This window comes from Rhipicephalus sanguineus, chromosome 1 (assembly GCF_013339695.2).
Source record: "Rhipicephalus sanguineus isolate Rsan-2018 chromosome 1, BIME_Rsan_1.4, whole genome shotgun sequence".
Taxonomy (NCBI): Eukaryota; Metazoa; Arthropoda; class Arachnida; order Ixodida; family Ixodidae; genus Rhipicephalus; species Rhipicephalus sanguineus.
This window is the reverse complement of record NC_051176.1, coordinates 242,197,699-242,225,509: the sequence shown is the minus strand read 5'-3', so window position 1 is coordinate 242,225,509 and position 27,811 is coordinate 242,197,699. Positions and strand designations below refer to the sequence as shown.

The following is a 27,811-nucleotide window of genomic DNA, read 5'->3' as shown; positions in this document are numbered from 1 at the left end:
AAGCGTATAACTTCGACACACTCACAGTGGTGTTAAAGTAGTGACATGTGCGCGCATACCAAGGTGATGGAACCAGTGGTCTATACTATAACGTACCTTCGGGATAAAAAGATGTAGTATCCATAAAATTACGAGCAAAGGTGGACGATTCCTTAGAGTCGGAGGTCTGGCTTGATGCGTGCATGCGTGCAAAACGGTTACTCGTCTTTCAATTGCTATAGTAAGCGAGAAAGTTCAGACGAGTGTTGCACACATATCACAGACATAATAATGAAGGATATTTTGACATTGCCGCCATATGTATGGCGGTTTTACCGCACTATACGGGAACTGACTCGCAGGCTGCTCTGACTGTCATGTTTTTAGAAGCATTCGTTCCTATTAATCACGACGTAAAATAAACGAGGTACAAAGAAACAACAATATAGCGAGATTGAATTCACTGTGGGCCTTTCGTCCTCAGTGACGTGTCCTGGGCTGTGGTGAAGAATAAATGTACGAACAAGCTGAGTGCGCGAATTTTTGAGCATATGTGTGTATGTAGCATGAATTTTTCCATATGAGCTGCTGTTGGAATGCATGAACTGATTAAGCGACTATACGACTTTTCATGGAGACGTGTGACGACGCAGCGGTCGTGGTAACATCATTACAGTAATTGTTTGTGATGCAACGTTCCTGTAAAAAATGCGCGCGTTGCAAGTGCAGGATCATATCAAGCAAGCACAAGGCTTTGTGTATCCTTTGTGCTTGCTTGAACCCCTGGCAACTCACTGCTTACTTGTGTATTTCCATCATTGTCCCCCTCTTCTATCTTTTTTAATGCGTTAGCTGTTGTTGCCAGCAAGTATGGAAAAACAAATATCGAGTTAGAAAGCCTTACAGGCTATTTGTGGGTATGTTTGCTGTTTTTCGCTTAAGGAAGCGCCCATTAATTCTTCTTCAGTCTGCTCTGCGCTGATGGCTTCCTACTGGGAGAGATAATTAAAGGCGTCGGTGTGCGGACACTCGCTGTGCAGGTTTCGTTTTCCTGTAACTTGACTGGTTTATGTCGTCGACATTATGCGAGCCCCTGAAACGAAGCTGCGGGGGAAAGAAGACTTTACAATTCGCTCATTACGTGCGTCTTCTCGCCAAAGCATGCGTATACCGTGAACCACGGCGTTGACAGATCATTTTGTGAAATCTGCAGCACTGACCAGACTTCTGATCAGCCTCGCTCGCGATAAAGTATTCCCGCCGAGTACGCCGCGCAGCGGCGTGTCCGCAGCGGGCACTATATGGGAGCTCGGTGTGCATAGCTGCATGCCTGATGACGGCGATACGACTATAGGCTGCCACTGCTGAGCTCGGATCCTATATATATGGCGATGCTGAAAACCGCGTGCCTTCAAGGACAAGCCACGTTCATCGTCCTCCGGCCCTGTAACAACCTTCGTGTCCCGCCCTGTTCGTGTATACACTCCACAATCAACGCGAAGCAGTGGTTCAAGTTTTGCAACACTCCGGGCACTGACGTGCTGGAGACATTAAAGAGCAGACGGCGGGTGTGTCTCTGTACAGTAGTGGAGTGCTAACATGCGTTTCGCGTTTCGCGAGGCGATATCTTAGCACGTGTGCTAGCTGGTTCTGATAAAAATCGAACAAGGATAAAACGCTCCAGTGAACTGCGACGTTATTTAGCTCTCTCTCTCTCTCCCCCTCTACATGTGCGGGCGCGTGTTTAACTGCAGTCTTTCCTTTTCTCTTTGCCTTTCTTTTTTTTAGAGACGGAGATATGGGGTGCCGCGAGCGACTCCTGGCATCGTCTGCCTAAGAAGCGTGTAAACAATAGAGAGGAAATATCTGAATAGGATAACGCGTATGGAATGAAGTCATAAAAAGTAGCAATGTTTGCAAGTTTTCTTATCTTTTAGCCTATATAACGAGATTTAAGTTCGGCGTTCTCGCGACCGGTACGGAATCGGCTAACTAGCGCTGCGTCCTCCTTTCTGTTTTATAGCACGCTTAATGACATCATTTTAATGAGGCCTTTCTGGTACGTTGTCCTATAGTATCTTGTCTCACACTCTTAGCTAAAATATCAGTTCTCGTTCCCATTTTTTCACCTCTAGCTTTTATTTTTTTTTTATTCATCAGCGCTTCAGGGAAATATTCCATAAAAAAGACATTGTAGGAGACGATGTCGCAGGGGCTATAGTTCTCTCCTATAGCACGACATATTCTCGCACGAGCCTTTAATTGTTGCTGACTCGCTGTCAAGTTCGACAATGCAGCCACAATAACGATTACCGCACACAGGTGGCATCTGTTTCACTCGCCTTTTCGTATTGTGTTTCCAACATCCTAGATCACTTAGTGAGTTTACAACGGACGTGGATATGACAAAAAAGTTACGTGTATAGCTCCACTTACGTAGCTGCAAATATTTCAGTCACAATCGACGCCCTGCAATTTATAACATGCAAACGTACCAGTTCGACTCTAATGGGAGCCAGTATATGTAAAGCCCGTGAAATAGCTAACAACGCCATAAACCCCATATATCACTAAAGCTGAAAGGACGTGTATCCGACTGATTTCTCTCGACGTAGAAACAGCATACTCCACAAAAAGGACTCCGCACCATGTTTCTGCGTTGCGAACAAACAAGCGTCGTGTAAAACGATATAACACGCGTGTCTTCATTCTCGCGAAAAGCAAAGCTCCAGAGGTCTGACCCTATACGACCTCGCGGGCGCTGCTTTAGCGCGCAGTCAGCAGCAACGCGAACATCGTGATATCCTTGTAACTCAGAGCGCGCGAAACCGCTACAGAACATGCGTGGCAACACATGAAAGGAAGACTGAAGAAAGAAAGAGGCGCACGGGTTCATGACGTCGCGTGCCTCCTAGACTCCGATTTGAGAAGTGTCGTTTGCGGACGCTGGTGTAGAGGCAATGGGAAAGCCTATATACAGCATGTATACAGCTTCTCTTGCGGAAAAGAGCTTTCATTTTCGCACCGTCATGCCTCAGCATTTTCTTCGCTTCTATTACCACTATTTATTACTTAAAGGGACACGAAAGGCAAATATTAAGTCGACGTTGATTGCTGAAATAGCGGTCCAGAAACCTCGTAGCGCTGCTTTTGTGCCAAGGAAGTGCTTATTTTTAAATAAAATCACGTTTTTAGTGGTCCGCATCGCATTAGCGCGCTTCAAATCTCCCGCCTGAAAATACGACTCTCATACGTCACTGCTGCCGTGCCCCAACGTTGCCCGCTTTTACTGCGCGGCCGCCGACACTAGTAGCAGCCGAGCGGAAGTAGCGGGACCCACAGTAGCAACAACGGCGCTGCGGCAAAGACTTGCTCGGATGGGCACATTGAAAGCCGTCACCAGTTGCAGTTGGGTCTCGTAATCCTCAGTACGAAAGTGCAGCGAGCACACACGCAGACTCTTTAGCACACTGGCGCAATGGCATGACACTAAGCCACTTCGAGCGTAAGGGTTCATTCCGCGGCACCCAGTGAAGAGACACACCGGTTTCCTTGCTGTAGCACTGGCGTTGTGCACCATTCGGGCATCCGGCAATATCACACGCATGCGGCATTTTGTCGAACTTTCTGTCAGAGCGACTTTCACGAGCGCGCAAAACACGCACGGCAGTACGCGATCCCGAAACTACCACTGAGACGGGCGAGGCACAGTTCGGCGAAAACGGAACCTTTGAACCAGGCGCGCCGTTCCCCATGGCAACGCCACGGAGGTTTTGTTTTCCATGAATCAAGCGGAAACGAACAAACAGCATTTTACTACGTCTTTTGATGCTCGGAATGTTCTTTTTTTACTGCTGCTAGTTTGATTACTAGTGATTTATTGTAGGCCGACTTCCCTACGTCATCGGGATCACTTCGAAAATGTCCCACTCGTGGCGCTCATCATGTGATACATTTAGCTTAATTTCTCGGTAAGTAACGCCTTCTGAAAGAAAAGAGTGATGTGCGCGGACGTTCCCTGAAATGAGGCTTACAATTTAAATCGCATAACAAATATTTCCTATTAGGTCCTGGTCAGGGTCACTTGAGAATCGCGCCGTTGTCCGTCCTGTGTATATTATACATACATATGTATAAAAAGTACACGCCATTGTCGTTTTAAACTTGTCATTATCGCGACTCAGCACTGTTTGCGACGCACCCCGACTTCGACGTAATATCTGCGCGACAAGATCAAATAAGAAGCACCCAAGCGCTAATTTCCTGTGTGCCCATCACGTCACACGCGCGCACGTCTTGTGGCGTCCGTTAAGTGGCGCATGACAGCCGCTGAATCCACACAGCCGCGAGCTGGTGCGTCGTGCCCGCGCAGAAGCTATACTTTGTTTGCAGCCGTTCTCGGCCCGTCAGCCAGGCCCTGTGTACGCGTGGCCATTATCCAGAATATTCCTCTTACGCGTCACCGGCGCGCTTAAGACTAGAGGGCACAGCGCTGCATGGCGTCCGAGGCACCGCGAGCCGTCTCACCCGCTTGTGCCACTTGAGCGGAAGAGCATTCAGCTTCCTCATTAAGAAAAAATTGCGCACGCTAAAGAGATGTTCTTACGAACTCGAAAACATCACGCTGGCTTGGTTGTTATTTGTTTGTGTACAATTACGGTGATATAAACACGAATAATGCCAGTGCCTCCGCCGGAGCTCTTCAGCGTTGCCAGGTATCCGCGACGCCGTCCCAAAGCTGCCATTGTTTCTCGGCTCCCAGATAGCCGCTCATAAAAGCCGAGAACCGAGCAGCAGATACATAGCGAAAGAAGGCAGGGAAGAAAGGAATAAAAGAAACGAACTGGCGAAAACGCGAGGCAGCACGAGTAACAAAGCGAGCGAAGACGAGCAGCGCGGCCGCACAATAAGAGCAGTGCAATTACCGCGCCAAATTCGAACAATCACGGCTGCAAACAATCACGGCCAAATTGGAAGCGAGCGTGGCGCGCACAGTGTAAATGGCGCTGAGCGTATGTCAGGCAGCTCCGGCGCGGCTTTTGTTTCGCCGCTCCTGTTGTGTGTCTTCATTCCACTTAATTCGGTAATTATCACTGCGGCTATGTCAGCAAACACTGGGCGCACATGCAGGACCTGTCCCGCTGCGCCGTCAGCGAGACGACTCGAGTGCGGCTTAAGCGGAGTGCGTGGACGCTGCAGTGTGAGACCGCCGCGGCGTTTGGAAATCGATGTACCCTTCGTGCGTTAAGTGCTCCTTATTTCAGAATGTTACAGTTTGTCGCGTTAAGGGATGTAAGCAAGCTGCGTTGGTTTCATCGTTATTGTCCACGGAACTGATCGCGGAATATGGGAGGCGACAAAACAAAGATGTGCCCGGCGTTCCTATCGTGTTTTGTGTAAGCGCGACGTAATCTTGCCTTGCGAAACCGGATAGCGGCGATGTTCAGCTGCTGCCCTTATTCGGAATCGTACATGGTTTCTATGGTTCGGATGTGATTTTTCTTTGCCTCGCTTCGGGAGACTGATTAGTTGCAAACAGAAGGAGTAGCTGCCTTAGGCCCGTCACAATGAATGATCGTTACATAGCTACACACACTCGGGCCGTACGCACGCTAAAGGCGCAGCGTGTGCCGACAGCGTGATTGATCCCCCCCTCGCACATACCGAACGTGACGCACAAAAGAACGCCTGTTGCTTCTTGGAGCACAGGAAAGAGAAAACGTATCGTCTCGTAATCGGGGCAAGCCAGCTGAAAGTCGTGTGTATACATGCGCAGATGTGAGAATCTGGGATCACGACGAGAACATCGCGTGTTCTCAAACAGTGGTATTTGCCCTATAGTGTTTTCTTCTTCCTTCATTTCTCTTCTCGCTATGTAACAGAAGAAAACGGGCCGCTCTTCTGCAAATCTGGCCGAGTCGCTTTCGTTTCTGCCAGGCATTTGGCAGTTCCACGAATTGTCTCAGGCATAAACCCTCCTCCCCCACCTCGCTTTTCTGTGAAGCCAACTAACACACAGTTCTCGAATGCACCCTCCAGTGTCTTTATCGAGCGACGCTGACCGCAAGCTATAACTTCCGACACAAGGGGGGTCGCACGTCGGTTTGAGCTGAAGTTCGTTCAACGGCTCCTAGCCGGCGCCCCAGGCCCACCACACGCGAACAAGCCAACATCACGCGGGCGCAGTCCAGTCACAGGCTCGTACGCTGGGGAGTCGTTTGTGAAAGAGAGCTTAGGACACTAACAGCGGGGAAGAAGAAAAAAAGATCAGGAGGGCAGAAATAGGCGCAGGAAGCCGAGAAAGGAGGCAAGCAACAATAACGGCAAAAAGAAAAATAAGTATTAGTAAGAAAAAGAAATAGAGAAAGGGCACCGACCACTGGGAAAAGCAAAGGGCAAAGCAGGATCACTGGGAGGTGACGCCCCGCTCGTTCTCTTGAATGGGGAAGTGGTGGTGGTCTTCCTTGCTGGAGAACGGAAAAACGTAAATAAATCGGAAGAAAACGGTTCTGAGGCACCGAGAGAGGTCACAGAAGGGAAACGGTCTTTTCACGCGCGAGAAAGGAAAGCCCACAGAGCGCCTGTCATCTCCCGTCTGCTTCAAACCGTCGTATATATGGCCTCTTTTGGGTGAGCAATGTGCCTGGAGTTGTGGCCTATAGATGGCACCCGCTTTGACAGAGGCGCTTATATTATTAGTTACGAGTTAAACGATATCTAGCAGTGGTTGTATGTTGTTGTTGTCATTTTTGCAGCACAGGAGGGTAGATAGATTGGCGTGGTAAATTGTTCTTCGTATGTGTGCGCGCTCATGTGGACACTGTGCGTGGTTTTATGTTGTGTGTGTTAGATTGATTGATTGATTGATTGATTGATTTAGTTTAGTTATTGCTGTTGTTTGCTTTGTTCTTCAGAGGTAGTATTTATGTTTCTCCCTCACTTCATTAATGCGACAAACAGGTTTATAGCGCCGGACTGGCAGTTCGAAGCTCGCCAACGTAGTTCATGTGCCAGTTTCAGTATCAGGCATGCACGTGTACCAATTGTCTGTGTGCTACAATGGTGTTCAAAGGTCTACGTTGTCGTTGACATGTTTTGTTTTGCTAGTTTTATTTCATAATTTCGTCTTTCTTGCACTTAGCCATACAGAGTGCTCAGTACGAGCGGTGCAAGATTATTATAACAGAGGGGAAAAGATGGCTGGCTTGGGCCGATTGGTATGCATGTTAATGGCTGAATGTTTAACGACGCATGGGACAGGACGAAAGAACAGACGGATGAACTGCTCTTTCGTCCATCCCTTGCGTTGTTATTTTGTTTAGCTTCGGATGAAAGATGTATCATGCCACTATTATTGTCTGTAATTGATTATGACTGTTAGAGCTTCATAAGAATAATCACGTTCAGGAAATGAGCTGCGAGCGAAGTGCTAGCTTTTGCGTTTTTGATTTCAAGTCTTTGTTTACATCTCCTTGACCTATAGAGCTCTTGTCAGCTGGTCACTCTGCAACGCACGTACTGTCAAGTGCAGTGTTTTCGAACGGTTGTGTCAGCAGGGAAAGAGTGTGTACGCCGATTTCCCAATGCTCCCACTCCACTGGGCTCGACACTACAAAATATACTTTTTTATTTTTTATTTATTTTCACATACTGTTAACCATGTGCATATGCTGAGGAGCTTGGCCCGTTTCATTTTCTGTCCAGCACAAAGCAATGAGCGCACGTTAATCGAGAAGTGGCGACAGATGCGTACTTTTTCCTTCATTTAGTATGATCGCCGTAGTAGTTGACATTACACCGCAACTTGGCATCTGGCGTTCTTCAGTGGAATACACTGGCTGCGTACCGAACACGTAGAATTGCGAAATTCTTGCTATTCCTAGGGGGAGAAAACGTTCCAGGCTAATTGTAAGAAAAGGGCATGCGGGGTGCGCACAGCGTCGCCTTTATTGTATTCCGCAGTGCTCAGCGCGCTGGCTAAGCGCTCGTGTGTGTGGTCTGGCTTTTTCGTAAGAGCAGCGAAAGGTAGAGCATGTTTGTCGGGCGCAGATAGTGTCTGCCACTGGGGCGTTCTGTCACGGTCGGCAACGCAGAGACAGAGCGATAATAGAGAAGGAAGCTGCGGGCCTGAAAGCGGCGGCCCTCCCAATCTCGGCCGGCGGCTGCCCTCCGCGGGAAGTCGTCAACAGCGGCAGAAGCGGGAGAGTCGCTCGCGAAAAAGCCACCCACACATGGCGCGCGCGCACGGGGCAGCAAGGGGGCGCCCCCATAAGTCCCCCCGCTGACCCCCCCGCGGGAGAGGAGGCCACACCGTGAGCGGCGGCGCTTGCTCTCCTCGGCAGGTCCCGATGCCAGGCCAGACGACTCAGAGTCTTCATGGCAGCGCTCCAGCCGCCGGGACGCCGTGTTGCGAGTCCGGGCGCCCCGTCTTGACCGACCCGATCACCGGCCAGACGGTGTGCTCCTGCCAGTACGACGCGCAGCTGCTCAACTACCAGAGGCTCGCCGCCTCCGGGCTGCCCATCAACATGTACGGGACGGCGGCGGCGTACGCCGGAGACCAAGGCTTCCTGCCCCTCGGAGCCGCCGAGCAGTCCGCCTTCTACTCGCCTTCGGTGAGTGCGACTCCGCTTGGCGCTCTGCCCACGTGGGCGCGCGCATCCCCGCTCGGCGTGAGCACGCCCGGCCTCCGCGCTCTCTCGCCTGCGCGGTCCTTGCCGCACGTGCGCCGCCGCGCAATTTGCTCCCATTCACAACCGCTATTACTGCTGTGTGTTTGCCTCGCTTGTCTTGTTTGTCGTGCGTGTGGCCCGCTGTACTGATAGCATCGTATGTGCTTCGAGCCCTGTAATAGTTAGTCTAGTTAGCGGCTAGCAGTCCTTTTGAAGCCTTTGAGAGCTCGATATCACAGGTTCGCTCCTGGCTTCGGCCGCATTTCGTTGAGGACGACATAGAAAGAGAGAGAAAAAAAATGAAATGCTTGTGTACTTGAAACAAACTAGAGCATCCCAGATTGTCAGAATTAATCCAACGTCACCCACTATGTGACGTGGCTCACGATCAGACTATAGTTTTGTCATACAAAACTTCTCAATTTAATTAATTTATAGTCACTGAAACCGCAGAAAACACTTGTCCGGATAGGCGAAATTAAGGCTTCACGTATGCCTTTTTTTATATATGAAGAGGAAAATGAAGCGGCCCCGGTTGATTCTACTCTTTAATTTAACGGATGTAACCGTTGCTTCATTACGCAATAAGTGCTTAACATCGGCGGTACAAATAATAATAACACAATTGTCAGTGTGGTGGATCTCTCTCATTGTGATGGGGAAAGCACGAAGCGTACGAGAGAGGAGGGCCGGTATCGTTTGAAAATAATCGAGCACACAAGAACGATGTCACGAAACACTGCGAAGTGTCGATCGTGTAGGCGTGTCGGCTCACATTATATTTGATTATTTACTTACTTCGGAAGCCGAGTTCATTTAGCCACATGTTGTGGTAACTCTTCCAGACCATGCGTCAAACAGCAAAAAAAAAAAAAAAAAAGATGAAAACGATTTGTACAAACTAGTTCAGACGAGTTCACATTGGCTTGTGATATTTAGCGTCTTGCGATGTGTTGAATTCTTAACCAACGAAGAAGCTTACGTACTGTCCCTCATAACTTACTGCAGTCGCTGGTAAATTATCTATCGGTATGTTAACTGTGCAGCTAACTGAATTTTGCAGCCAAGTTGATGGACCCGTTTGCCTTCTTAACCAATGTTCGACAAATGTCCCGTGTTTCGGCATATTTGCTTGCGGATTATTTATGTTGCCGAAAATATAGCATACTGTAAACTTCTCATTGTGGCTCTTCGTCAAGCGGGAATCTTCGTCAAATAGGAATTGCCACCTTTTTTTGTTCGGACCTTCCTCCATTCTTATGGAAATAAAAATTGAAATTGAATTGGTTTGTGCCTTTGTTGCGCGGGAAATTGCAAGGTCGTTTACTAGTAAAGACATTCGGTAAACCAAATATTCGGTGACCCGCATGGTACCCAGCGAAATCTAACTGCACCTCGATAAAAATATGATGACGAAGCATCGAATAATGAGAAGGCGCCAAAATGACGAGAGTGCTTATCTAAATTTTTGTACGTTACGCTGACCATCTGGACCCTTATTTACATAACGATATGTGCTCTTGCGCACAAACTAGAAGAAGACCGGAGGCTGTGCTTAGATATGTCTATAGCCCTCCATTTTCGTCTTATATAGCTTAAAAGCGCTAAAACACCTGCTCTCATCATCCTCCTCCTTCTGAGCCAGTTCTGTGTCCACTGGAGGACGAAGGCCTCTCCCTATGATTTCGCATTTTCCATACCTTGGGCAAGCTGATTCTATTTAATTCCCACGAACTTGATTTCATCACCCGACCTCACTCGCTGTCGTCCTGTACTGCGTCTCCCATCACTTGTCAGCCATTCCGTTGCTCTAACTGACCACCGGTTGCCGGCGTGTGAACACAGCTTTACGGAATGATACCAACCCGTTCACCCCACCCCCCCCTTTTCATACCAGTACCCAACTCAAACTTTTTTCTCAGGGCCGAGCACATGCCAGAGCTTGTTTCTGAAAGCAAACAACATGTTATTAACGAAGGTGCCCAGCCAGTGCGACACGACTCTTATGAACGAAAAGCCTCCGACACATTTAGATTTGTTTCATATTACCTGGCGCCCTTGCATGGACAGTACGCATTATACGCTTTCAGTTGCGTTCGAATGAGTTGCCCGAACTCATCCGTCTGCGAATGTGGTTTGTGTCAAATGACATTACAAATGCGCTAGTGATTTGCTTTGAGCTCGTCCTTCTGGCTAACTCATTATTGCGTTATATATGCCGACAATTCGCAGTAATTATGCGTGTGCGCAGAGTCTTGTTGCCTTGTGCGTTTAGAAAATTAGGGATGTTTCGAAATTAAGGCCAACAAAGACAATGTGTAGTAAGTAAAATCACAAAACTTCCTGAAGCCACAGGTGCAAATATTGGAAAAATTCGTGTAAGCCACAATTCCCACCCTATAGCTGAAAGATCGCAGCCCCAGAGTAATTTTAATGGGATACACTATGGAACTAATGACGTTAAATGGGAATTTATGTCTTTCGGATGCTTATGAATTCAAACGTGTCTTTGCTCAAAATTGTTGGAATGTTTTATTAGGCATACGAGTGCGCTTAATAATGCTTGAGGTATATTTTATGTTCTAAACAGCAGGTTGTATTTTGTTCGCTGTATTGACGTCCGTTTGCCATTTGTAAGGAAGTGTTAACGCAGATTATTGGCCAACGTTATTTGCCCAACGTAACGGAATGTAATGTTATATAGAATGTCACATGCCGCATATATAGCCTTGTCCATTATACTGCGCAGAACAGCTGCACTGAAACATAGGTAATACAAACGGAATTTGACTATTTCGACAACCTTCGTCACTTTGAGAGAGCCTCTGGAATCGCATTCCAGACACGATATCTGGAATGCGAGCTGTTCGGTAGGCCTTTGGTGATTTATAAAGTGACCTACAGGAACGCGCCGTGCCCGTGTTGACGTTCGTAACATTTTGCAGATTGCGCCCTTACTAAGAAAGCAAAAAAATCGCTCATTAGGGCTAGTGCCCCTTACGCCGGACAAGCGTTAAATGTTCTCCACAAAGTTAGTGCGTGCAGCGTATCGTGTTGCTGCTGTGCCGCAGATGCCCTTGCTCATTTCAGAGCCGACTCTGTCGTTTTGTCCGGGCGAAAATTGGAAGGTGTGGCCGCCGAAAAACATCTTCATGGTAGCGGAAAGATGACAGCGGCTCGCGGGCGCACGCATGCACGGTGGCGACGTGTTCCTCCGCTCAGGGGGTCCGTAAGATGAAAAACGCCCCGTCTCACCGGGCAGTGTGCCTTGCCCGGTCACGGTACAGATAGTCGCCTAATCCGAAGTTGTCGAGCCGCCTTGTTCAATATGCAGGTGTCACATGTTAACGGGGCTGGCCAAACGTCGGTTCAGACAGCGTGACCATTTTGGCTCGCAGTCGGTAGCGAAGGAGGGGGCCGGCCGCTCATGAAACGCGTAAAATGGTTGTTCACACTCGGGCACGGTTTTTGGGCAGGACCGAGGCAGGACCGAGAAAGCAGCGACAAAAGTCGCCATTGTGGCCCTTTGTGCACTTCGCACGCGGGATCATGTCGCGCTCAAGTTAAGCGCAGTTGACAGAGATCCCGTCGCACCCTTTTGTGGTTTTCTCCATGTAGGCGGTAGAATGGCTTCACTGTGGAAGCCGAGGGTAGAAAAGAATTCAGAAGCGGTTCGTGGTCCGCGTAAAAAAAAGATAAATAAAAAGAATGAGGGTTAGAGGCGAAACTTCCTTGACACTCTCGTGTGGCGGGGTCCCATGCTGGCTCTCGTGCAAGCATGCGTTCCGGCCACAACGGATGCTTTGTTCGCTGGCAGCCTCGCAACTGCCTTTTCACTATTGTGGAAACACCAAAAAGCAGCTCCTTGTTTGCTACTAACTCGAACCTTCGAAGTCCCGTCCGTTCCCCCCCTTTTCTTCCCTTATACGCGTACAATGTTAAAGCTCTTTGGCAATCAGTCTCGGGACATACCTTACCGTAGAAACGGCCTTTCCACCCCACACCCCCCCCCCTTCTTTTTTTTCGACACCTGATCTCGTTCTCATCTGTAGTCTTGAAGTTTCACTCGCTTTCCTGATATGCTACATGGGGAGCAATTCGTAAATGCGACGTATGCCTTGCGGTGCTTGCGGATACATTTACAGAAAATAGATTGGTGCACACGCTTTTCTGTCTTATCGCAACCCTTCGGTAACGATGTGAGATGGTGGGTAGGACATTGCTAGAATCTTATTTGGTTGCTGATATGTAATTTTAAAACATGTGATTGGCTGCATGGCGAGCCCTATCCCATATATACCACCTTACTTCGCGAGAACGAACATATTTAAGAATTCTTTCTTTCCCTCGTACTATAACCGAATGGAATTGTATAGTCGAATCAACATCATAATCCTCATTATTATTGATTTGTTTTACAGCGTTTTGCCGGACATATTGACTCTATTTCTGTAATATTGTTTTGTTTCCTTTGTTCTTTCCAACTCTTTTTCCAAACGTGTTCAGTGTTGTGCCATTTTATTGCCCTCCCTGCTTGGACTACGTCTCCGCAGTATTTGATAAATAAATAAATAAATATATGACTGCATTGATTTGCACGTAAATTGGCGAACTGCTTGCAGGTAAACTTTTTCTCAATGTTACTTTGCATTTAGTTTTTGTTACAGCATGGCCACAGCTTTCAGTATGTGCCTCTTCACATGCAATTTTTTTTTTAATATGATAACTTCGCCTCCCCGTACGACGCTTACGGCTTTCTGCCAAGAGTGATGTGATTTCGCCATGCGGTTCTGGATTGTGTCGAGAGGAACCGTCGCGAGCACAGGCGTGTCGATGTTTTGTCTCGCGGGACTCATGGCAGTGTTGTTTGTGGCTGGCGATTAGCGAAAGGTCTTCTTTGTCCGTGCGGCAGAAAGCATCGAGTGGCGCGTCCAAGATGCGGAGCTCCTCGGTGAGGAAGGATTAGGGCGCGTCCGGTCGCCGAGCCTCGTTTGGCTCAGCCGAGGATTGCGCGCCGGCTGCCGGCCACGGGTCCGGCGCCCAGGAGAAACGAAATTGCAGACACGTACTCCTTGTAATCCTTCCTGGAAACAAGGATTTCTCGGGCCGCCGCGGCATGGAAATGTCCGCCCAGGCGGCCACGCAATCCTCTTTGCCCGGCGTCGTGTCCGACATTGTCGGTGCACTTAGCACTTCTCCAGATAAGAAGCAACGTGATCCATACCAAGCACGCCCCAACAAGAAGCTGCCTTCGCCCCCCCCCCTCCCCCTCACGTCGCCGCTTGTCGTTACGCACTCTCAGCGAAAGCAAACCTGATGCCTGCTGTCGCAGGATTAGAAACACACAAACCAAAAACCTTGCGCTTTTCTTTATCTAAGCCAGCTGCTTGCTCGACGCCATGAATGAACGAAACGTCCTCAGAGTTGCTGGCAGCCTCAGCAGTCGACGTGGCCGTCGTACTTGCTGCGCTCAAGGGGCGATGATGGCGGGGATCATAACGGGAATGACCTGCATGCCTTGTTGGCTGCGTGGCGACACTTGGAGCTGCATCAGCTAAAAAGCGTTGCAAGGCGGAAGGACACACCGCCTCTTTTCATTCCACTATTTGTGGCGCGATTGTATAGACTCCATTTGTCATGGCTGACGATCCAGTGCTATCTGTCTCAGGGCATAGAACGCGAGGCTAGGATGGTGAAGGGTTGCGCCCTGCGAAAGCCTTTTCCCTTTTCTTTTTTTGGGTGCTTGGTGTGCGGGCAAGACGAATCAATTCAGCTCCATGCGCACGCGTTGGAACAGCTAATCGAGGCGTCATGCGGGAAAGAAAACAAGGGGCCGGGGTCCATTTAGGCCAATCAATGGCAGCACGAAACCGCGGCGACCTCCCGCGTTCCTTCCGAGCACGCGGCCACCTGATTGGTCCTCGCGAGGCCTCCACGGTGGCGACCCGCGTTCGTCAGATTGACGCCGGCGCCGGGCTCGTTGAGTTATTTGAGCTCGCAATCCATGATGGACGGCACAGCCCTTCTGGCTGGGCTCAAGGGCCTGCGGTCGTGATTAATTGCTCTCGCTGGGAGCCGGCACTGTGAATCCTGCCAGGACACTTGAACCCTTGCCGAAGCAATGCGCCGAATCAAAAGGGGGCTGCCTGTTCTGTGCACCCTGGGGAGACTGCACGCGCTGTCCGCGATCACGCCATGCACGCTGCTCCCGCCGTCGTCGCGAGCTTTGGGAGATGCGCGCGAGACACAAATAACCCGAGACGCGCGTCTACAAAGACAAGACGGTCGTACTTCACGACTCATGTCAGTTACGGCGGGAACGATAAAGATAGCGTTGAATGTGCGCCCCCCCCCCTCTCCCCCCTCGCTATTCTTCACTTATTGCGATGGCAAAGAAGGGACGTGCTGTGCGTGCCCTGGCGTTTATTTGCGAGTTCGTGACTATTACGCCGCGCCGTAAAGAAATGTTCTTGCTAGCGCGATGCCTGACTGCCACTGCGCCGTCTGTTTCAAAGGAACATAACAGAAAAATAACGGCCGGCATTCGGGCGCGACTGAAACTGTGCCGGCAAGTTCTCTGCCGTCTCTTCACGGCTGCTGCACGCGGGGCACGAACTGCATGTATATATAGGCAAGAAACAGGCTAGCTTACCGCAGTCCTTCCCGTCGAAGTGCCAGCGATAATCTCGCACTGTCAAATAGAGTCCAGAGCCATAGAGCCATCCTTTCTTTCCCCACGCGCAAAGCAGCTCACACAGGGGCTGCCGCCCGGCCACTTCAAATTCAGACTACGTCACTTCCGACGCTGATATCTGGCTTCCCCTTTTCTGCCTCAGACAGAGCTGTCTCATTTCCGGGCGGTCGGAGTTGCTCGCCAAGAATAACAGCGTGGGCTCCATAATCTCGGCCAGTGTAGCACACGCTGTCGGCGCCCTGCTTTCTGCCGATAGAGCCCTTCGGGAGGCGCCCCACGCGGTGATGTGTGTCATTGTTTAGCCGAGGCATGCCGACCGTCTGTTGCGCCACCGTCGCTGAATGGGGCGGAAGACGCGCGCCATACAAACTGCCTGATTAGGCGCCACTATCGAGCCCTGACCACCCTTTCGGCTGCCACCCCCACCCGGATGGGAAGCGAGATAAAAGGGCGCCCAATAAGAAGGGACCCTGGGCGTTTCAATTAAGATGTGCTCGCCGCATTCGAGAGTCATTTCGCCTCCTATCGCGCCTTTACGCATCGGCTTCAAATCGCCCCGGGCTGCCTGACGGGAACTCCGCCACGCGACCCCAGCGCTTGTTGTACCATAATGGCCGGGGTGCCGCTTGGATATACGCTTGCACGAGCCGCTGTTTCACGCCTTCGCTCTCTGTAATGTGCGTGGCCGTCTAACGGTAAACGTGTATACACGTTTACCGTTAGAGCAAGTATACCGCTATAGCGGTATACTTGCCATAGGCAGCCTATATGAACGCATTCGTGCTTCTCACCACTGCATCCTTAAACTCCGTGAAATGAATCTGTATGAACGCCTGCTCAGATACTATAAAACTGGCGCATGCTCACGTACCCAAAAGTCTTCTGGGTCTTTTATTTAATTTTTTTTCGGCTTCGAAAATCAAAGGAGTGCCTTCTCTGACCATGGCACTCCTGAGTTTTTCAACCGATTATTACTGCCTCGGTAGGATCAATTAAAGTTAGTTATTCTCACACGCACTCTAAGTGTCGTTCCACATAGAGCGGCGTTAGGAAGACACTTATATCGGTTCACTCTGTTTCTTTCATGTATACGCAAGATAAACACAAACAATGTTGCAACACCGTGTCGAAGCGAGTGAGCGCGCAAAGTTCGCTTTAAATCACGTTTGTGCTCCTGTATAGCATATGTGACATTGCACTGCGACATCTAACGGACATTCTCTGCAGTTTACGTGTGCAGTGGTCGTTGAAAGTACTTTATGGTAGGGATGGTAAAATCGATGAACGATTAATCGATTAAAGGTCCACAATTAATCGATTAATCCTCACCGATTTCGGCCGCTCGGTTAATGGAATTAATCGATTAAAACTATTCGATTGATCGATTACGCTCCCCCCCCCCCCCCCCCCCCCAGTCCTGCCCTCCAACCTCGCCCCTTGGCCGGAGCGCATGACTGCGAGGCCCCCTATCGGCGCTATCCTGAGACGCAGATGCCGTGCACATCGCCTCTCTTTCACTGCTTTCACTACAGCGCATATTTCTGCGCTAGCAGAACGAGCCCGGAGCTGGCAGCGGCCATACCCTATAGTGAAAGGTATGAACTCGCCCTGATCTCCGTCGCGTACGGCGTCCAGTGCATTACTATTGAAGAAGTGACCTTGTAGCACTTAGTAATACTGTATGGTCGCATATTTAGGGAGAAATACAGCTTTCAGCTAGAGGCCCCCGTCTTCTGCTGTGACAAGAAAGAAGGACAGTCGGGAAATTTATGTTGTAATGTCTGATACACTAGGTAGCGCTCACAGTTCAGGCTGTACGCACGATTGGAAAGGTGCGAGTGGCGCCGTATTAAGGCAACGATCGGATGAAACATGTGGAGTATACTCGCGCAGCTGCTGTTCATTCTAGCCGGGAGGCAGAAACTCATGTCACTCTATTTCCCGCAGTTGCCTGTACCGATGGTCTGTTTGAGGCCAGTATGTTCCTGTGTAATCTCTGCATGGGTGATCTCAAGGAAAAGATTGCTTCAGTCCGCAATCATAGTATTATGTAGGGCTTCCACAATATCTAACCGACAAACCGAGAAAAGACGCCGTGCTTACGAGAGCGAGCATCTTATTCAATTCCTCTTCCTTCTCGTCTCTCTTTTACCTTTCTCGGGATTGCCTCACCCTCCGCCACACTGCATGCTTCTGCTGCGACTTTCCAACCAGTGTGGTCCCCGAACGCGTCTCCGGGATTGATGAGCTCGAGTAGGCAGGCTTCGAGAAAATACGACCTGCTGCCAAATAGTCCAGGGATGATGGCCACAGATGCTTGAATCCGCGACATCAACCAACGACGACGGGCCCTTTGTGTCCAGTGTGCGAAAGTGGGAATTTTCGCACACTGGACACAAGGGGCCCGTCGTCGACACTTTCGAAAGTGGGAATTTTTGATCGTCAGCGCGTCTGATAAAAAGATTTGGGTCCATATCAAACACGAACGATGCCTCTCAAACAAATAGATATCGGTTTTAAAGCACCCATAAAAAATTCCGATTAATCGATTAATCGATTAAAACATTCCACCGAAACCAATTATTCGATTAAAGGCAAACGATTAACGATTAATCGATTAAAAATTTTAATCGGCCATCCCTACTTTATGGAGCAGTGATAGCAGGGCTCTGAGTGAGAGTTCATTGAGATAGCCTCTTATTCTGCGAGGACATTAAACAGCAGACTGGACGTCTGTGAAGCTTACTGTGTGTTTTTTTTTACTTCTTCATGGTGCCGCTAAGTAATGAAGTTATACATTTTACAGGAACTCTAACTGTAAAAAAAGGAGTGAATTCCATTTGCAGCTGAGTAATCTACAAGTGGCTCTAGCTGAATTTAGACGGGGTTATTTCTCTGCTAAGCACACAGCGAGACCAATATCGCGGTGAAAATAAGGCATGCATGGATTTCGGCTTAATATCTAAGTAGCATTGTAGTTTTGAAGCCTTATGATTAATAAAGAGCGAACGTGGAAATCCTGCCAAATTACTCTGGCCAACAACGTAAGCTCGCGAGCAAGCACGCATTTACCCGCTACGTCGGCTTCTGAAATAGGGATACCAACGCAGTCAACACATGCCATGGGTCGGCAAGGTGGCGGCAGCTCTTTCGTGTCATGGGAACCACAATCACCTGCCACTCATTATTGCAGTACGATGACGTGGCTTTTCTCAACTGCTTATTGTATATATATATATATATATATATATATATATATATATATATATATATATATATATATATATATATATATATATATATATATATATATATATGTATATATTTGAACCGTGCGTTTCTTCTACCGCTCCAATCTAGCGCTTCCAAATAAGAGCGAGCCCGCAGTTCCATGCTGATCGCTATATCTTGTAGCTCACTGAAAAGCGCATATGGCACAGCACATTAGACGCCGCATCACTGGACCCGTAAGCATACACGTATGGCGCCGAGACGTCCGCTGCGAAGCGAGGCCGCAAGCCCGGCAGCGAATAAAACTTAAAAACAAAAAAATGGCGGCTCTTTGCAAGTCGTCGTATCTGGCTCTTTTTTGCTCCGTTGACCGCTGGAAATCTAATATGAGAGGAATCCAGATTTGAGCCTCTTGTCGCGCATGCTCGGCGGCCAAAACGTCGCCTGCCGAGCGGTCGCAGAGTCCGTCGATTCAGCAGCTCGGCCAACGATACACGCTACCGCCACTTTCCTTTTGGCTTCTTTATTTTGCTTCCTCGCTGTCTGCTTGCAAGTGATATGTTTTCTTGTCGCCGAAGACCGCCTCCCTCGTCTTTTTTTTCTTCTTCTTCTCTTTATGCGTGTCGGTTGAACTGTACACCGTGCTGACGTGGCCTGCATGTGGTGGCATATGCTGTTTTTGCGCTCCCTTCTTTCGGACACGCGCGCGTCTTGATGCAGGCCCCTGGCTGCGTACCAGAAAATCGGGATAAAGCAACAGGATGCAGCTAATATGCATAAAGTGGCTTATTGCGAAATGGGATTTTAATGCACACCATCTGGTTAATTTTTTTTCAGACAATAAATAGAACAAAATACGAGGTGTGACAATGCCGTTTGGTCGTTGATGTCCTTCAGTTATCCATATGGTATAGAATCGTCAATGCCTGGTGTGTGTAAAAGGAAAGAAGTCGTGAGGGAAAAGCAGGGAGGTGGTCTTGCCCTCGTATACTATACTGTTCTTTTCATGAGTAACACAACACATCGTTTGACTCGCCATGAAGTAGCATGCAGCGCCCGTGTCCGCCTAGCTGAAAGACGTTTCACGCCTCTTGGTGATATTGGCGCTGCATGCATGTGTTATTAAGCAGTTTTAGAATAGGGTATACCCAAAGCCTCCCGTACGCAATCGCCTTGGGTTGTCGCCAGTGCGCATGTATCAAACGCAAGCCTCTTGAGTACGCACGTTCTTTTCTGCAAATAGCGTGCGTACTCAAGGAACCTAAGCCCTACGTAACCAATAATAAAACTCTCGAATAACACCCGCACAGACGAAGTGCGAATCGCTGCTGTTCCGGCCGCCGCGGTGGCACAGTGGTTATGGTGCTTGGCTGCTGGCCCGAAAGACGCGGGTTCGATACCGGCCACAGCGGTCGCATTTCGATGGGGACAAAATGCTACATGCCCGTGTATTGTGTGATTTCAATGCACGTTTAAGAATCCCAGGTGGTCGAAATCATACAGAGCCCTGCACTACGGCGTCACTCACAGCCTAAGTCGCTTTGGGATGTTAAACACGAAGACCAACCAACCGTTGCCGTTCCTTTTATATAGGATGCGACTTTTTTAAAAACATCTTTCTCCCATGCGAGGTCGCAGGATCATGAGGACTAATCGAAGTGCTGAAACGCAGTCATGAACTTTCGATTCGTTTATCGTACATTTAAGTGCTTCAATCGGTCTTGCTTAATTATCGTCCCGTCGTTTGGCAGCTACACGCACCTCATCGTCTGTAGAAGATTCGGGTGCTTCGAACCGAGTATAGCTTGCTGTTAACCCAAATGTGGATTCGGCTGTGTCCACCAATTGCTGTGCTTACGACGACGCTTTCAGTTTTTGTGTGAGCGTATGTTTCGCATTCTCTTCACAATTAGATTCACAAGCTTCACAACACACTTTAATGCAAATTGCGGTCTATCGTTAACATACACTGCATAGGTCATATTCAGAGTTAGCTTTAGACGGGCTAAAAGAAATGTTTTATAACATGAAAGCTAAGACCCAGTGCAGCGCAAGCATTTGTTTGCCCTGTTCATCAGACACTTCATCTTTGTCTTTGGAGCTGTGCGTTAACCTTTTAAATATTAAACAGGGTGGTTGAAATCTGCGCGCAACCCGCACATCAGCGAAATCATAATTTAGTTTCAAACAAATTAGCAAGACCGGCAAAGAGGTGATAAAAGACTATGCAAGATTAATGTGCGAGTTGCGAATTTCAAGCGGCTTGTGAACGGGCATGAATTGAGTACTAAATGTACACGCTATATCACCTTAGCGTAAAGAAAAGCTAACGAAAATGAGTATTGTTACGGATGTTGTTTCCATACTAATATACAATACGTTCAACGCAAACAAACCTTTTAAAAACATGTGGCCTCAGTATTTGCCCTAAACTGCAGCGCAAAGCTTCCGAACGGTTCGAGACTTCTTTTCCGTTTGGAGAGGTAATATAAACCGTGATTACACGCGGCGGCGTAGTACACAGCACTCTGCTGAAGAGCTGTAGGGGCCGGGGCAAAGCGCGCATCCGTTAGGCGCTTCCTGCGTCGCGTCGCTACCCATTAATCCGGGGTCCTCCAATCGAACAGATGATCGGACCAACGCGTCGAGCCGGCTGCATGCCCGGGTCCACCCCGCAGCAGTCGTCGTCTCCCGAAAGGGGAGACCTACGTTGCGCGGAACCCTTTTTCCCCGGCCATAAAAAGGGACTGAGGTAAGGACGAAGGGCAATTTCCTGGGCGCGGAAAGTAGCCATTAGAGATGCAGGCCGGGAGCCACTCGGTGCGGGATCTCGGCGGAGGAACTCTTTTCAATTGGGGCGTCTCCACTTTGCGCGCAGCCCTACAGGAGTCGCACCGATGAAAGGTACAAGCTGGGGCCCCCAAGGTGACGGCTTCCTGCTGCTGATAAAGGCCTCGCCGTTGCGCCTTATAATAGTGTCATGCCGGCGAAGGAGGCGTCCGGAAAAGAATAAAGTGCGAGAGCGGGGCATGCAGAATGCGCCAGTGAAGGCGAGAAGCGGCGCCATTTGCATAATCCCCAGTGGAGCGCGCGACGGAATTAACATTTTATGACAGGGGTGCCGAAAAGCAAGCCGAGGTGGCCGACTCTGTGTAAGCACTCGAGGGCTTGCAGGCTTGAGGCAGCTGGGAGACGGCTGTGTTCAGGCCTCGTTGAACACACCCGCTGGCGCGCGCTCGCACAAAACGCGGCTCAAACGGGTTGACCTGATAGAGAGCCCTTTCGGGCTGCATGTTCACGCGAGGTTACACCTGGCACTCGGACTCTCTCTGTGGACTGCTTTTCTTCGATATACCGCGGTCCACGCGCAGTTCCGTGCATGCAAAGGACGTGCTTGCAACAACCGCGCCGCGCGATTCTTCCGAAGCCGTCGAGTGACGCGCAGTTTGTTTGCATAAGCTTCGCTGCGTGAGATATCTACACACCGCACGTTCAATCACTACCGAGCATCGACCGCGCTACCTAAAGCACTGATCGAAACTGAGACGCACCGCAGAGCTCCGCGTTGTGGTTGTACGTCGTTGTCATATATACCCGATGTTCCGCGCTCCTGTGCGCATCTTGGAGAGATCGAGTAACGCGCGGCATTCTCGCAAGGTGCGCATTTGTCTTGTAATCGCGGCGCCGGGAAAACGGGACTTGTTTTCTAAGCGGCACGGACATGTCTGACTCGAAGATATTCGCCCCTTGACCTTAGAAAACAAGGCCTGTTCCCGCGAGCGGCCCGGGCAAGCGGCTGCCACATCTTTGGCGGCAGTAAGAAAGACGAATCGGCCGGCTTTATCGAGAACCGAGCGACCGCCCCGAATCGCGAGCAGTTCCGGCGTCGCTGTCTTCTGGAACGTATGCGCCGGGTTATTAATACAAACACGCCAGGCAGCCAAAGACGCCGCGCGCTCTCGTATGTAATGTATCGCTCATGGAAATAATACAGACTTTCGCTTCGCGAGTGCAACTTTTCTTTCATACTTGGCGAAGGGGGGCGAAAAGAAAATTTCAGCTTCAGAAAATGTCAGGAAATTAATGTTTCTCTTTGTTTCATGACTCGGATACGAACATCGCACCGATTAGGCAAATCGCGCGGCAGTTCGTGGCCCTGATCCCTGACATTGGCGAGCTCGATTTTTTTACTTTTTGGTAAGGTTAGGATCAAGCCACTCGCGGTGTGGTCTTGCATCGTGCTTATATATGAACTTCGGCGTTTGCATTACGGTCGCATCCTTGTACGTGTTCTTACTCGTCAGAGTGTATACTCTAAGCGTCTTTATTTGCCTTTTTGAAACGAGATGGATGGTGCTGGCATTGCGAGCGAGTCCACGTACGCGCGTAACTTTATCCTCGCATAGAAAGGCAGACCCCGCGTGAGCAAGCAGAACTATAGATAAACCTTGTAGCTTTCATAAGTGATGAAGCGTCTCGGGGTTGTACAGAGTCTTACTCAATAAATAGGAAAGGAGACGGACAGGAGCGTGCAAGGAAAGTCAATGGTCATCGGCTTTCCAACTCGCCTGCCCAGGGTCGAGCACATGCACCGCTGCGGTACAACTGTACGGAAGTAGAAGTCGCGCTACAGAATGTGTCGCGCCGAACGGTTCTTCAGCATCATGTAAACTGTAGTAATGTATACCCTGTAGACGATGTCGGAATGGACAACGTGAAGTTTTCAAGAAACTTCAACAATCAACGTTCGAATAAATAAGCTAATAACTGAGTAAACAACAGCAGCAACAACAAGAAAAACGTAGCGCTCGAAATACCAAGGTACTATTCCTATCACGGATTTCACGCCTTGTTCCATCTCTTACGCACGTCTTATGACCATGCATAAACGTGTGGGTTTCCCAAAAACAAGAGCATATAGTGTATCGCCGCTAGTCTTGCTAGCTTTCGATTTTCTGGTACCGCTTCTAGCAGAAGGCGACATGCTGTGGTTTTGCTCACGTACATGGGGTTCGGGGGGGGGGGGGTTAGGGTAGGGTAGGGGTACCCCTCTTTATCCCCCTTCGGCGTTCATGCCCTGTGGCAGCCCGACCTCCATCAGATTGTGTCCGGCGGGAGTGCAGGGCGGCGCCTTTTCAGACATGGTCTTCTGCACTGGAGCCGCATAAAAAAGAGACCGCCGCATACGTGAGCAGCTTGGCTCATTTCATTTCGCTAACAATGCTAGCATGCCTTGTGGCACCCTCTGTGTATAGATGCCAATCTCGCCCGAAAACCGTCATTTTTATGCGTTGTGCAGCTTCAGCCGCCCAGCTATCTGCGTGGACATCCTTACGTCGTCTGACACCACCGGGCACCTTCAGACGGGTGCACCGTGCTGCCTTTAAGCTCACGCGCGAGCACACACGTGTGGGGCGACGGTGTGACGACTCTGTCGGTGCGAATACCAACTATGATGCAACCGGCCACTCCGCCTCACAGCCTCGCTCCCGTAACCGCACAAAATGTACCCACTACAGCTTTTGCTGCAGCCGCAAATGGAGAGGTCGTTTTAGATTAGCGTTTTTCTTACGATATATACTCATCCAGCTATTCCGATTACGCTGATGCTATCTTTTCCTTTCCGCATTTATTTTACACGACTGTTCGCAACTGGCAGTGTGCAACGACTGCCGTGTAGTGATGAAATAACGGCAAGCGCTTCAAATGAAATCCTGCTGTTGCTGCTATTTTCATCTCGTACGGCGAGTGCATGTATTCAAGTCGCACATTCGCGCACCTATGTGTAATACATGAAATTCCGCACGAATGCACAGTAACGGCGCTGAGCTTTCGTACTGCTGAGCAATCATGACGAAGAGAAGAAGAAAAAGAAAGTCTAAAAGGATCTGTGCACTATTGCGTATTTTACATTTCTCGAAACACGCTGACTTATCGAGAAGGATCTCGGTCGCTCGTGTCGTGTGAATCACGTTTGCGAAGAGGACTGGCACGGAGCTTGCTGTTACCAGGAAAAATCTCAACGCGCGAATAGGAAGCGCCCTTATTTTTTATTTCTTTCTCTCTCATCGCTTTCCATCTGCGCGGCGCCTTTTCTCGCTTCGCAAGTCTCGAGGTACACCGCCGACGCTGACGCGGTATATGCTGCTCCGCGTACTTTAAATTCTGTCGTCGTGTCCGAGATCAATGCCTGCAGCTAGGAGATATTTCGCGCCAACTGCGGAGCTACTTCTTGGGTGTTGAGGTGTAATTTAGCTAGCTAGCTGAGAAGTGAAAAAGAATAGAAGGAAATACGAGGGTGCTGGCCTTAAGTGTAGAATTTGCATATTCCTGATATCGTGTCTTGTACGCTGCCTGGATCGGCGCTGCTCTCTGTGTTTCTTCCCTCCGTTTATTTTAATCGTCAGGTAATAGTTTCAACAGAGGTATACAGAACTCCTTTGGAGCGGCCGGTCCGATGTAGTAGTTTCCCCATTATTAAGCGATAGCCGCTTGGCATGAAAGGCAGTATACAAGGAGAAGACGATGACAGCACCGTCAACAACTACGGTGGTCAGGTCCAGAAAGTTAAGACATCTCGTGATGTTAGATTACCATTCCCTGCTATACAAAAGAAAAAAAAATATTGTCTGCCTTTTTTTTTTTAAGTTTCGCCTTGCTGTTAACATACCGTAATGTAACTCTGTTCAACTTCAGCCCGGCTCCGCAGAGCCTTAATGTTAATTGAATAAGGGGCGCAGGGAGGCTTCTGAAAGCGTCGCAGACGGTGAGCTGTTGGAACTTGTTGGGCCAAGGGGCGCGCGGGGTCAGCTCCTCTTGTCTGCGGTCAGCCCGTCGCCCGCCCCGTCGGGGCCCGATCGATTGCCGTGTCAAGCAGGAGGAGCGCAAACTCCGTGCTCAGAGCCGACTCTGGTGGCCTGCGCCGGGTCGTGCAGATGAATCTGCGCCGGCTCTTCGCTCCGCCCATCCGCTGTTCGGACATCGCTGCCGACCTTCCCCGTGGAGAACACGCTCGACGACGCTTTCCTTTCTCCCGGAACGCCGGAGAAATGCTTTCACCGTGCTTCCAGAAAGAAAGCGGGAGAGCGCAATGCCACGCACAGCTGCTGCGAGAGGTGCCTGGCGTGATTAAACTGACCGACTGCATAGAAGGCGCCGCGCCCCATGCGCTGACCCTGGCCTGCGACTTATTTACCGGCACTGCCCGACAATCGTTGCGAGCCCTGTACCGCTGAATAGCCGTTAAGTGGAAGCGCACTCGGGAAATTAACTCAGCGGCGTACATGTGGAAAGAAGAGATGTTATTAATCGCAATATTATTGCACCAAGCGCAACTTCATGAGCTTCGATAACTACTAAGTCTCATTCTGTCAGAATCTGTCAGTCCATTGAGGCACTTTGCAATTATTTCCTACTAATTAACTTTTATTTCAGGTTGACCGTTCTTTCTTCCTTTCTGAATTACTCGTGAAATATGCTGTCTTGATCCCAATGCGCAAAAAAAAAAGAAAAGAGAAAGGGAAGCTTCTCGCGCGCTTTTTGTATATCAACAGCGTTATTTCTGAAGGCACGCCTTTGATTTTACTACAGCTTTAGTGCATAAGCTCATTTGTTTAGGATCAACTTTCGGGACACTTCATCACTGTTATAAGTTATGACTACTTCTGAAGTGTAGTTACTCGGGTAACAAAAAATATATATATATCCGCGTAAATTGGTTCCGAAGACTGCCATTTCGAATATGCATTTTACGGTCCTCTTCACATTTTATCATCTTCTTCTTTTCTTTTCACTTCTTTCCTTCGCTACTATTTGATTTACTTTCTTACTTTCTTCTGCCTTATGCGATATTTGGTTTAAATCATTGGCATCGTTTCTATTATAGTAAAGAATAAAAGAAGATAGGAAAAATATTACAATTGCTGTAAGAAATGTTATATATATATATATATATATATATATATATATATATATATATATATATATGTGTGTGTGTGTGTGTGTGTGTGTGTGTATACACACAGTAGACTCTCAATAATTCAAACTTGAGGAGACCTCAGGATTTTATTTGAATTATCAGAAGTTCTCATAAATATGACTCAAGGCAACACACAAACTAACGCTGCGATGTTTATTGTTTCTCAGTGCCGCAGCAACATCACAGACAGCTCTGCATGATTGCCAGTAAAATTTTTAGATATCAGCAATAATACTGGTACTCGTTATTGTACAAGGTGCGCATGGGTGCGTAATTAAGGGACAAAATGTGTTGCGTCCCACGACAGTTGCTAGCCTCTTCTAATTCTTAGGACGCTTTCTCGCATGGCGTACTGTGGAGAAGGTGACTTTAAAGGGGTACTGACACAAAATTTCGTGGCCGAGATAGCCTGCTGGATCGATTTCCGTGTACGTGCGTGTACAATCTGCAAAATATCGACAGCGAATAAAGCTTGGAAGGTATTTTATGTGAATTTTGAAGTTCGCGTGCGCGATCCAGCATTATAGGCCGCACCTGTTGCATTGACACCCTCGGAGGTGACCCGAGGTGACCCCCCTACTTCCCCTACGTAACCGTTGTAGCCGGTACAACAAGTTATGATGACGTCGTAGACGCCATTTCTGTATTGACGCGCTCGCCGCTGCGCTGTTGGTGTCTCAAGGAAATCGTCGCCAACAGACGACGATGAGGAGGACGACGACAACGAGGACGATGATGGCGACGACATCGCGCAGCACGTGCGGCAAGCGTGCGAATGCGAGAAGACGATGCGAACAGCGCGGAAGTGCGTCACACTTCTGTGTGCTGACGTGATCGAGCGCTGCAGCCGCTAGGTGGTGATAGTTGCACCCGGAGGCTTGTCGTTTTTGAAACCGAAACTGACACTGGTCGGTAATGAGGAGCCTGTAATTAATTATCTGTCGCGCGCTGCAGCAAACGATGTGCCGTGTTATGACTAACAGGCCCCCAGCAACACACTGCAGCAAAAAAAAACGCGAGGCCAAAATTTTTGTGTCAGTACCCCTTTAAGAAACGTTTGGCAGGCGATAGATCAAGGCCAGACCGTGCCGTTTCTTGCCGTTTTGTTTTTTCTTCCTCGGTCAGTACGCGATTATTGGTGTGCAAGGTTTGGGTAGTTTCACCATTTCGTAGGCAGGCAATCAGCTTTATTTGCGCCTGTTAGTAACACAAAAACACGAATGTTCAGCTAGAAGCAACAAAGGCAGCAGATATTTC

The 27,811-nt window shown here is 49.1% G+C and overlaps 1 protein-coding gene across 1 annotated transcript in view; it reads left to right on the top strand.

The window, feature by feature from the left end:
• Positions 1-27,811, top strand: part of LOC119375421 (iroquois-class homeodomain protein IRX-6) — a 120,120-nt gene that overhangs the window by 63,520 nt on the left and 28,789 nt on the right. The window contains exon 3 of the mRNA XM_037645600.2: positions 8,322-8,594. Within this exon, the coding sequence (XP_037501528.1) occupies positions 8,328-8,594 (267 nt within the window). The 5' untranslated portion in view covers positions 8,322-8,327. The remainder of the gene's footprint in view (positions 1-8,321; positions 8,595-27,811) is intronic.